The following is a 12,280-nucleotide window of genomic DNA, read 5'->3' as shown; positions in this document are numbered from 1 at the left end:
CCCTGCAAAACCCATGCATTGAAACAGTTCTTTTCATCATGTCCTTAAGAGTATAGGGTGTATTCAGCTCTCTTCTAATATCAGACACTGTTTCGTTGATACCTATTTATTATTATTATTATTATTTATTTTTGTTTGTCTGTCTTATAGATTAGTACTGTCGCTGTCACATATCAATACTGTTCCGTTAGTGCTCACTCAGCGACTCACTTGTTTAATTATTATCATTTATTTATTACTATTTATTTATTTATTACTATTTATTGTCTGCTAAATCATGTCCCTTTCCAATACTCCAGTGTCTTCCATTACTACCCCCACGTCTGCGTCGATTCTCCCTACCCAACCCATCCCGAAGAAGTCTCAACAAATAAGAACAGATAAACCTCGACCCCATATTTGTACGATATGTACCCGAGCATTTGCCCGGTTGGAGCACTTGAAACGTCACGAACGATCCCATACTAACGAAAAGCCGTTTCAATGTGCTGCGTGTGGCCGGTGCTTTGCTAGAAGAGACTTGGTGTTGAGACACCAGCAGAAGCTCCATACGTCTTTGCCCAACGTGTTACGGAAGAACTCAACCCCTTCTTTTAGTGCTGCGCCTTCGAAGAACAGAAACGATAGTATGGACTCAGTGACTAATGAAGACGATGCAGCAGCAGCTGAAGCTGCTACCACCACCACCACCACCAATACAACTAGCGGTACTAGTGGCACCTCTGTCGGCGCTACCCTTCCGGGTACTCCCAACAGCAACAACTCTTCCGACAACAACACTAACACTGCTGATCACATTATTATCCTCCACAACAACACTCTGGCTACAGCACCCTTGCCCAATGATCTGAAACTCAAGCTACATGATATCAATGAGCAGCCGGATGTATCCAGACCAAGTTTTAGGAATGTAAGCTTTACTAAAAATGGCGGTCCAGTCACAACATCTCATCCTTCCAGAATGAACTCAACAAGTGGTGCTGCTAATGCCACTAGCAGAAGCAGGGGCTCTTTGAGCAACGGGAAGAGTCCTCAAAATGTCATTCCCTCTCCCTTACCAACGTCCTCCAATAACACTCCTCCTGCTACTGAAATGATGTCTTCCAACTATGCAAACTTACATAACTGGGGAGCCGGTGGTGGAAGTGGCCTGGCTCATAAAAGGAACGCATCAGTGTCGTCATTAAGCTCACTAGACCCAATAGCATCGTCTAAAAAGTCTGCAATTCCTTCTCATATTAATATTAGTAAGACTACAAAATCTCATAATTTAAGACATGCATCCTTTTCAGCATCCAGTGGGTCTTCTTATGTCAACATTAAAGATGCATTGAACATTGAAATGCACGACACTTTGGCTGAAGAAGCTCCTTATATGGTTGACTTTGCAACTCCACAACTTTACCCGACCCATTATGATTTGGCTGATGTCAACAACTTGCCGGCCTTGGACTTTAATGACTTCCCTATGGAGTGGAATGCCACTGCCACAGTTTCAGAAGAGTTTAAGTCTGCTGCAGCACTCCACCCGCTGGTCACCACAGATAATTTTCACAATGAGGAAGAGGGTATTCATAATGAGAATAGTATATTAAGTCAACCAATGACGAAAACTTCCAGTGCCTGTTACGATCCAAATATTATGTCAGCTTATCTTTTCCAAAACCCTAACCATCCTCATCATATAAAGGGCACAACTCCTATCAATGTGGAGTTGACTGAATCTCCCGGAGACCCTAACCCAAAAACTATGCCTACAGAACCAAATACTATTGGCCCTGGAGGAAGACACACTACACCTTTGGATCTAATGGGAACTCCTGCTACAACTCCTCAATTGAAAGATATTCCTCCTCCACCTCCTAGTGTCCATGCGTCATCCAATCATGGAACTTCTACTTCGATCATTTCTGACCGTAGCTCCACTGCTCCTTCACCATTGAAAAGGAAATCAACTCAATCACAGAGCCCCACAACTACTGCTCCTTCCACGAATAATTCTTCCATTGCTGGTAATGTCATAAAGAAACCAAAGCTTGTAAATGACGAATTAACGGACATTGATTGGTTGACAGAAATCATCAACACTTCGTATTCCCAAAATACCATTCCAACAGCATCCCATCATATTGGATTTATTGACTCTCCGCCAAACATTGATAAATTGTCTTCCAAGCTTCCATTGCATACTATGTCCCTGGCACTAAACTTATCCCAGTCACATGTTAATTCTTCAAGTTATTCTGAGCAGCAACAACAGCAACAATCCACTACAACTGCTACTATTAAAATGCCACAGATTGCAAGCACTAGACCCTCACAGCAAAACTTTTTACCTGGAGGACATTTATTGAACAACACCAACTTGCTGCCTGTCCCCTCTGGTTCTGAAGCTTCTTTGTCACCTCCTAGTCAACCGCAACAATTGCATAATCACCATCAACCCATTGAACATATTGGTGGTTTAGGTGGAGGACCACTTGGAGCTGGAATTGGAACCACAACTAATAATCTGAACCATCAACAACGTCGTGGTGATGACTTTGAAGACTATTTGGAAATAGGTTCTATTTTCCGTAACAGACAAATTGATTTGGCCAAACAACAGTCTAGCTTCTCCTTGGTGCTGCTGCAGATCCCTAAATCGGAATTGGATATATTTATTAGTCCGTTATCTCAACCTTATTTAATGGGTGTATCCAATTCTCCATATGTCACCGATGATTTCAGAAGTCGAATTATTAAGATGTCCAACTTACCCAATGAAAAGAACTACTTCCCTCCTTTAGAAGATTTGAACCAATACATTAAGTTGTATGAGACTGAATTCAATAAGTACTTTCCGTTTATCCACATGCCTAGTCTTCGGAACTTAGTTTACCGGAATGAATCTATACCTTTGGTGCTTGCTATGTTTGCCATTGGTTCGCTTTATTCTTACCATGATTCGAACTCCATTCTTTTGTTCAATTTATCGAAGTTCCATATCCACAACTTCTTTGAAAAGGAAATCACCTTAGATAACTTGCAGTTCAAGAAGGTTCCTCTTATGGTTCATCAATGTTTGGTGTTGCACATTTTTATTTCCATGTTTTTAAACCAAAGTCAAATGATTGATCTTACGCAACGTCAATTGAAATCAATGATTGGACTTATTAAATCAACCAATTTTGATAAGCCATTGGAGAAGTTTCTCATACCTCCTAACCCCAATAAAGATGACGCAGACTTTAATGCCATACAACTGAACTTTGACTATTTCATTATGGCTCAAAGTCGGATTAGAACAATCCATGTTTTTGAAATGTTGCTGGTATTCAGAAACTCACTAGTTGGTGATCCTATATTGTTTTCAACCCAAATGATTAAGTCAGGTAATCACTGTTCTAATGAAAACTTTTGGAGATGTCGTGATTCAGGTGAATGGTTTAAAGAATATTGTCGTGTCAGTGGTTCAACTATCATTACAGATATCGTTGGACTTTCCAATGGAGAGTCGAACATTTTATCTCATTTGAGTACTTATGAGTCCAGCAAAACACCTTTATCCTTTTTCAACTTGTTGTCGATTCTTATTTATATCCATGAGCAGATCCAGAACAAGCGGGTTCGCTATAAGGCTCATGATTATGTCAATTGGCAACTCGGAGTAAAGCCAGAGGTCGATGACATGTTGACTCAATGGGAATACATTTTTTTCAATAATGGTGGTGTTCTCAAGGTCAATAGTCACAACAACCATTTGCTCAGCTTACATCATGAATTGAAGTTGATCTTGCCAATGTATTGGCTTGCCAAAATTAAGTTGTCTGTTGACTTGAGTGGAGTTTTATTGCAATGTATTGGAAGTGAATGGGACGCCATGAATAAGGAAATCGACCTGCTTATATTTCAAATTGATGGTATACGTGAAGCACTCCCCTATGCCATTGAAATCTTACAGTTATGGAACCACCATTTAAAGATTATCAATGACCTGAAACAAACCTCACTTCGTACCCCTGTGTTCTTTGTATCGTGTCTTTTCATTGCTCAGTTGATTATCCTGACATATGTTCAATTCCTCGAGAGAGAACGAATGCTTGTTCTTCAAGTTGGGGACTTGGTAAACTATGGTAAATGTGAACGTATTCTCATGGCTATCAAGAACTGCTTGAACAACGAGCGTACAGGCCAAGACTTGGAAATCCTGAAGGAAATCCACCAGTTGTATGACAACTTGTTAGAGGGAACTGACTCCGTATCCAACTACACTACCAACTCGAACAACAAGAACTTCAACAAATGGGTTAAGGCATTTAAAAGAGTTAATTTGGGGGTTAAGAGTTTATATTTGGGGGTGAACATTTTAGCTGATGCTCCAGTGTGGCCTTTGAGCATGACATATGCCGAGGGATTGAAGAAGCGTGCAAAGTACTTGACTAAATAATTGGCATGCTATTTATTACTATTGTTATTATTGTTATTATTATTATTATTATTATTATTATTATAATTTATGCGTTATTTATTGCTCTTTAATGGACCTTTGACACTGTAGCCCATCATCTTAGAGCACAGGAACGATTATCACCAAAGTCGTGTGTGCCTCAAATGGTAAGCGATGAGCATCCGTCAAGTGAAGATGATGATCTTGGTTAGTAACTAGCAGTCTCCTATATGTACGTCACATATCTGCAGGATGACATTAGAGAAATCTCAAGACCCCACAGCCTTAGGAAGAACACTTTTTAATAGCATAGGGAAGCCCCGAACCGTCGTTGCTCCCATGGTGGACCAATCGGAGTTAGCATGGCGGATCTTGAGTCGGAGATACGGAGCTGAGTTGGCGTACACTCCCATGTTCCACGCTAGACTCTTTGCCACGGATGAGAAGTATAGAAAGGCCATGTGGAGCGATATGGATGGAGATAAGGAGTTCGACCGACCATTAGTAGTTCAGTTCTGTGCCAACGACCCTGAGTACTTACTTTCTGCTGCTAAGCTAGTTGAGGATCGATGTGATGCTGTTGATTTGAACTTGGGGTGTCCCCAAGGTATAGCCAGAAAGGGCCACTATGGGGCATTCTTGATGGAAGACTGGGATTTGGTACATAAGCTCATTAGGAAGTTACGAGAAGAGCTTACGGTGCCGGTAACGGCCAAAATCCGGGTTTACGACGACTGGCAAAAATCTTTGGAATATGCTCGTATGGTTTTGGACGCTGGGGCTTCGTTCATTACTATTCATGGAAGAACAAGAGACATGAAGGGTCAACTCACCGGTCTAGCCAATTGGGATATTCTCAAGTATCTTCGAGAGAACTTACCGGCAGAGACAGTGTTCTTCAGCAACGGGAACATCTTGTATCCCGAGGATCTTGAGCGGTGTACGAAGCATGTTGGATGTGATGCGGTTATGTCAGCTGAGGGTAATTTATACAATCCCGGAGTCTTTTGGACCGAGGACGACGATAAAGAGAAGCAGTATGCTCGAGTAGACAAGATGCTAAGAGAATACTTTGAGATTGTCAAGAGTTGTCCCGGCCAGGCTTCAAGACACGCGATGAAAGCGCATTTCTTTAAGCTTTTACATGCATTCTTGGCAGTGAGGACCGAGTTGCGACCTGTGATTGGCAGAACAAGTGTTCATGCTGATTTTGGTGAGTGGGAGAAGATTGTGTGTGAGGTTGAGTCGATAGTACAGGAGATCTTTGATCGGAAGGATATCGAAGAGCTTGATGTTATCACGGAGGGTCCAGAAGAGTCGTGGGGCGGAAGATATAAAACTGTACCATACTGGAGATGTCAGCCATATTTCCGAACTGTCAATGGGGAGAAACAGAATGCACGTAAGCTTAAGGTGGCAGCGGATAAGAAACGGAGTGGTGATGAAGAGGTTAGTGGTAAGACAAAGAGAGCGAAACCGGAGCCAGAGCTGGTACCGGAGCTGGTGCGGGAACCGGCAAAGAAAGAAAAGTCTGAAATTATATCAGAGATTACTTCAGAGGTTGCTTCATAAGTAGCAATACAGGGACATAGGGTTTATAGTATGATACACATAAGGCATACTGAAAGGTAGACGGTTACGATTACCTAATCAATTACATAAACATTTTCTTGTTTATGGTAGCGCGAACGATGGGTTATGGCTAACTCCAAAGCCTCCGCTATCAACTAAGTCAACTAAGTCTCTATCACTATACCCCGGTATTAGTATGTCTATGTCCTCATTTTCAGCCATAAGAGTCAATGCCACAGCTACCCCTGCCAAGGCAGCCATTATATTTGTTCACGGCTTAGGCGACACTGGTAGTGGATGGTCATGGTTCCCCTCTGTGGTTAAACAAGCCAACATAGTGCAGAAATGTGATTCCATCAACTACGTATTCCCCAATGCCCCTGTGATCCCCATTACTGCCAACGGGGGAGCCAGAATGCCTGGATGGTTTGACATCAAGCAGTTTGGAGCGGTGGATCAGCCCCAAATCCAAGATACCCCGGGGTTCATGAAAAGCTGTGAGGTTCTTAAGTCCTTAGTTAAGGAACAGATTGAGACTCACGGCATTGCTCCAGAGAAGATTCTTATTGGTGGGTTTTCTCAAGGCGCAGCTATCTCATTGGCAACGTTGGCGTTGTTAGATACCAAAATCGGTGGAGAGATCTGTTTATCGGGGTTCAACCCTGTTCCTGAAGCCGTTAGGAAGGGTTGTAACAAGGACGGTATTATCAATTTGGACACTCCGGTATTCCAAGGTCACGGGACTCAGGATCCGGTGATTGATCTTCTGTTTGCCCAAAGAGCTAGAGACTTTTACCAGTCAATGGGGTTTGGTAGCTATACTTACAAGGAGTACCCGGGGGTTGTGCATACTGTTGCAGAGGATGAGCTTATTGATGTCATGAAGTTTATACAAGGTATTCTTCAGTTGTAGGAAAGAAGCTAAACATATGTACAGACATTATGCAGATAGAAGCAGTCATACACTACATATACAGACAGTCAGACAGTAGATAGTCAGCCCAATGGATCCTATGCCTCCCACTGAATCCCAACTCCTACACCCGAACACCCAACCTGTATATAGTTTCCCCATATAAATATAAACACGATTCAATAACTACAACCACCAACAGACGACTACTATCCTTCAAGACAATGTCAGGGTCAGGAAGCGGACTTCTGTTTCTCAATGTGTTTGGATCAAGGGAACGGGATCTGAACCAGCTCTCCGCGAAAGACAGACGGTACATGCAGCAAGTCGACCGGGCTTTAGGATCATTTGAAACCCTTGAAGAATGGGCAGATTACATTGCCTTTTTATCGAGATTGCAAAAGAATTTACTGCTTGGAACAACCCCTAAGTCGGTAAAATGGATCCCCAGGTCGTCCCAGGTAGCCAACCGGTTAGCTCTATGTTTATCGTCCCAATTGCCTAATGGAGTCCACCAAAAGACTCTCAGCATATACCAACAGATCTTCAATAGTTTGACCATAGAAACATTGGATTGTGACGTGTCTATTTGGCTAGCAGGATTGCTTCCTGTGCTATCGTATTGTTCTATTCAGGTGAAGCCACTTGTGCTTGACATTTACCGCAACCATATCCTCAAAGACGTTTCCAGAGACCGATTGAGAGCCATTATTAAGCCGTTGATCTTAAGTTTGTTGCCGGGAATGGACGACGAGAACTCCGAAGTGTTTAATGATGTCATTGGGTTAGTGGACGAGTTCAAGCGGAAACTCCTGGACGATAGTTTATTTTGGTACTCGTTCTTCTTGTGTATCATTAGCAATCCAGAGAGACGATTGGGTGCCTTATATTGGTGCAATAGACGGTTGCCCTTATTCAATAGTATCCAAACATCACCAGATGGAGATAAGATGTATACGGAAGAAGCGCGTGCATGCTTGACTCCGGAGTCCGGACTTTTGGTCCGAGCGTTAACGGCTGCGTTGGATGTCTCTACTAAATACACCACAGTGAGCGACATTATTATCATTAGAGGCTATTTCGATCTTCTATTGAGCAGATTGTCCTTGGACAGTCTGGTCATCAACAAGATGATCTTGAAATCAGACAAAAAAAAGCTCATGACTGCCTGTTGTGAAGTGACTTTGAAGAAAGATATGAGTTTAAATAGAAGAATATGGAGCTGGTTATTGGGACCAGACTCCAAGAAGAACTATTTTGAAACCTACGGGTTGGACTTGTTGGTGGAAGGAATCTTAGACCAATTGGAGGCGTCATCATCATTATCAAAATCTGAAGACTACTTGAAGATATGTTATGCTTTAATAATCGATAAATGGGAAATTAACCAAGCAATAGCGCCAAAACTTGTGTTGCCGATCTTGGAGTTTTGCTATCAACAGCGTGAAAAGGATACCATTGTGTTATTGGCTAGAACGTTCATGGAAGGTGTTGAACTCAAACTAGTATGGAAAATTCTTTTGGATACTGTTTTAAATGGTCAATTAGAATTTGGAGAGTTTATTTTAAGAACCTTTGATTGTAATGATCAAGATTGTGGACGAACATTTGCTCCCCTTATATTTTACGTCTTTTTGGTTCATGATCCAATTATAAATGGATCTTGGGTTGCATTATTGAAGTTATTTCTTCAAGCAATACCCAGAGATGCATTTATTACTGTTGAACTGACCACAGATGTTTTTGATGATGATGATGCTGGTGCTGATTTAATTCCACAGATTCATAAATACTTTGAGGATTCAGCTTCAAACTTAGATGATAGTGAAATAAATATGCCAATTTCAATTGAAAAGGCTATTTATTTATCAACTCAAGCATTTCAAAAATTAATAGGGAACCAAATTGTTGCTGGGAACAGCAACTTGGAATTGTTCAGTTTTTATTCTGAATTCTTATACATCGCACCACCAGGGAAAGCGAAGGCTGCAAGTTTGATATCAATAATGCTTGAATCACCAGTAACATCGGTTACAACGATGTCAGAGGCTGAAAAGAGATCCAACCTTCTATTAGCATTCTCATTATGCAAGATACTTAACCATTATTCTAAACATATGGAGGTCCTTCAGTTAGAGAAACTACTAAGAATTATCTTAACCAATCTTTGGACAGCTTTAACTTCCCATTCCGCAATCAACTTTCAAGTCGAAGCTGTTAAGGCCATTTTTGATTTGGAATTGACTTTTGCAGCAGATAAAATCGAAGCTGGAATCTTGAACATGTTACGCAATAGTTTGAAGTACCAAAGAGTTAGGGCCTTCACAGCTCTTTGGAAACATTCCACAGCTTTGGCAGAAGGTGAATCCATTTTGGTGAGACCCTTGCAGCTTTTGCTTGATAGTCTTTATGATGTTGAAGATCAAGAATATTTGACCGTTGTTGACTTTGTTTCCAATGTGATAAAGAATGGCTCGGTAAGCAGGTTGATAAAGCTTATCACCAACCCGCTTTTAGATTTTGAGTTTCTCCAGCCAACAGTGACTTGCGTATCTGAGTTTGATGATCTTGGTCAATTTAGATACTATCTAAAGACTATCTTGAACGTCATGAATTGCAACAAAAGACAGATTAAGGAGGCTCTCAGCAACGAATTGGTGGTCATGGACAGCACTAACAAGATGAAGTTATTCAATGATAATAACTGGAGTAATTCCACCTACAAATCTTTCATCTACAGTGTACTTGAGAAGTACTTACAATTAACCTTATCGGAGCAAGTGGTGACTAATGACGAGTTGATTGGAGACTACTTGAACTGTACCACTGTTGCGTTGGAGTTGTACCAATCGTTAATTATTGGATCTGAAAAGGATTTCCATGCTCGTTTCCACACTTTAATGAAAGCATGTTCTTATTATATTCATCTTGATATCAGCTACGGATACGAGGTAGAACTTATTGAAACAAAGTACTTGGAATGTATATTCCATTTCCTTACGTTGGCAGAAGAATTGAACATTAATCTCAACTTACTCCATGTTGAAGACGAACAAAAAGATCCTTTGTTAGTGCAGTTTATTATCCAAGGTATTGAGAACACCAGAAGCGGAGTCTTGATGGAAAGATGGGTTTCGTTGCTCACTCGGTCATTATATTTATTTAACGAATCTGTTTTCAGTGTGATCTTTCCTCTCAATGATGCGTTGATAAAGAAGATTGAAAGTTATTTCAACAAGATCATCAAATTTGAATCTTTTGATGCCTTAACGGACGCGGATATGTCTATCAATATGCTTCTTTCCGGTGTGAATGACTTGCTTTCCATAAGTCACAGCTATTTGATCTCATCCAATATGAAAGATGGAAATAGTGGAATTGGTGGTGCTGGTGTCGGCATTAGAGGCAACAGCAACTCACAAAACGATAGTTTTTTTGGCAATGTCATTCAAGGTGTGTTTCTGATTGAGTCTCCGGCTATACGAACATCGGAACAGAATAAATTGTTCTCGATTCTTTTATCGTTCCATGATGCGATCAAAATGTGTTTCAAGATTTGGAGTTGGTCAGACTCGAAGCCCGTGGCAACTGAAAATGGACAAAAATCAGTAGTCGATTTGGCGCACAGATTAAAGTTTAGAGCAAGAAAGTTGTTGGAACTGCTTATGGATTTGGAGAGACAAGAAGTCATAGAGTGTCTTATACTTGTTGATTTAAACATGAAGACCAACATCAAGCTTTTAAGTGTTTTAGATGGTGGAAGATCCCAATTATCATTGCCCTGTATTTTTGACTCCATTATCTCCAGATGCCATCCTCAAACTTTAGATGCTCCAAGAATGTCATCAATGAACGTTCCTATTTCTGCAAAGGATGTCTCCAATTTTTTACTCCAATACATTGAGTCTATTGATAGTGACACCATCTCCCAGATTTGGAATTTTGCAGTGCAATTCTTCAAGGATGTTCTTTCCTATACCAATATGTATCGAGCTATTCTTCCAGAAATGTTGAAAATCATTATGGCCATCTCATTGAAGTTGTCAGACAGCAACCATCCCGAAGTGAAGAAGAACAAGAAAGAACTTGCCGATATCTTTCTTAAAGTGTTCAATGTCATTGCCAACAGTAAGTCATTTAGAAATTCGGATACCGTTAATGGTGGAGGTGGTGAGTTTGCTTCTGAAGAATCCGAGGTTGATAATGTCTCCCAAGAAGAAGTCATTGCTGCCCTTAGTCAGGTAGTAGGACATGCTGATACGATCTTGGAAGATCTTGATAAGGTGAATACCTTTATTTCAAGTACCATCCAACATATTATTATTCCCAAGAATAATAATAAGAAATCACAAGAATTGACAGAAAATGCCCTTAAACTATTACAGTTGATTGGGAAATATCACCCTAATAAAGCATGGAAGTCGGTGATTGTATCATCATTTTCAGACCATGACTTTTTCAATCAAAGCAGTAATAAAATTTGGCAATCAATCCTTTCCATATGGGTTGATAATGAAAAGTTGAAGCTTTCTGAACTCAAGTTTACCATCACGTCGAATGCTGCGACTAACCTTTTCAATTGGAATGAAAGCTCGGAAGATGTCAACAAGATTTACAACTTAAAACGGATGACTTACTTGATTCTTATCAAGCCGAAAGATTATTTTTTGAGTAGTCTCAATGGAATCTTCGATATGGTTGAAGCTGTGTTATCTGAAGAATGTTCTTCATTATACCGGAGGGAGATTATTAACTTTTTAAGGGCTATAACTTTACGTTTTAGTGAAATGCACTTGTTATCCAGATGGACAGTCATTTGTCAGCAATTACTAAACATATTTCAAAGTATATTGGGGAAATCACCTAAAGAATTGATTGGAATATCAACAGATGAATTGGCACTTATTCTTTCTGGTTGCAAATTGTTAGATCAGCTTCTTGTGTCCCAATTTGATGAATTTAACCTTCTTGAATGGTTATTTGTTTCTTGCACTGGTGGAAATCCAAGTATCACTAACATCACATCGGATACACCCAAAATTGCATTTATCGATAGACTTGCTGCAGAAACTGATTTTGCATTTCTGAAAGACCAAGTCATTACAATAGATCAACCACTGGATCCCATTAAACCCTTATTGGCTGGGTGTAAAAGAATTACGAGTATAACCAGTTTGAGAGCGTTTTTCCAATCTCTCAGTCTCATACATTATGAAAGAACGTATGGTTTATTTGAGGTTGACTTTATTGCTTATGGCGACGACATTCTCTGTGATATCGAGGCCTAGTGGAGCACAATGTCGCTTTGGAACGGCTCGTAGTTGATGTCGTATTTAAGTGTCAGAAAATTTGGGGATATCGTAATT

At 40.5% G+C, this 12,280-nt stretch overlaps 4 protein-coding genes across 4 annotated transcripts; all 4 read left to right on the top strand.

The window, feature by feature from the left end:
- Positions 1-277: 277 nt before the first annotated feature.
- On the top strand, positions 278-4,429 carry KQ657_001003 (uncharacterized protein; the record flags this gene model as incomplete). Its single annotated transcript, XM_043191817.1, has 1 exon — positions 278-4,429. One exon carries the CDS (start codon positions 278-280, stop codon positions 4,427-4,429), a length of 4,152 nt encoding a protein of 1,383 aa, XP_043048789.1.
- Positions 4,430-4,681: 252 nt separating this feature from the next.
- On the top strand, positions 4,682-6,001 carry DUS1 (tRNA dihydrouridine synthase; the record flags this gene model as incomplete). The annotated part of the gene is made up of 1 exon (XM_043191816.1): positions 4,682-6,001. One exon carries the CDS (start codon positions 4,682-4,684, stop codon positions 5,999-6,001), a length of 1,320 nt encoding a protein of 439 aa, XP_043048788.1.
- Positions 6,002-6,120: 119 nt separating this feature from the next.
- On the top strand, positions 6,121-6,914 carry KQ657_001001 (palmitoyl-(protein) hydrolase; the record flags this gene model as incomplete). The annotated part of the gene is made up of 2 exons (XM_043191815.1): positions 6,121-6,124; positions 6,220-6,914. 2 exons carry the CDS (start codon positions 6,121-6,123, stop codon positions 6,912-6,914), a joined length of 699 nt encoding a protein of 232 aa, XP_043048787.1.
- Positions 6,915-7,231: 317 nt separating this feature from the next.
- Positions 7,232-12,202, top strand: KQ657_001000 (uncharacterized protein; the record flags this gene model as incomplete). The annotated part of the gene is made up of 1 exon (XM_043191814.1): positions 7,232-12,202. The coding sequence occupies one exon, from the start codon at positions 7,232-7,234 to the stop codon at positions 12,200-12,202; it is 4,971 nt and encodes a 1,656-aa protein (XP_043048786.1).
- Positions 12,203-12,280: the final 78 nt, after the last annotated feature.

This window comes from Scheffersomyces spartinae, assembly GCF_019049425.1.
Source record: "Scheffersomyces spartinae strain ARV_011 chromosome Unknown scaffold_13, whole genome shotgun sequence".
NCBI classification, from domain to species: Eukaryota; Fungi; Ascomycota; class Pichiomycetes; order Serinales; family Debaryomycetaceae; genus Lizanozyma; species Lizanozyma spartinae.
The sequence above is the reverse complement of the archived record's forward strand: the minus strand, read 5'-3'. Positions and strand labels throughout refer to the sequence as shown.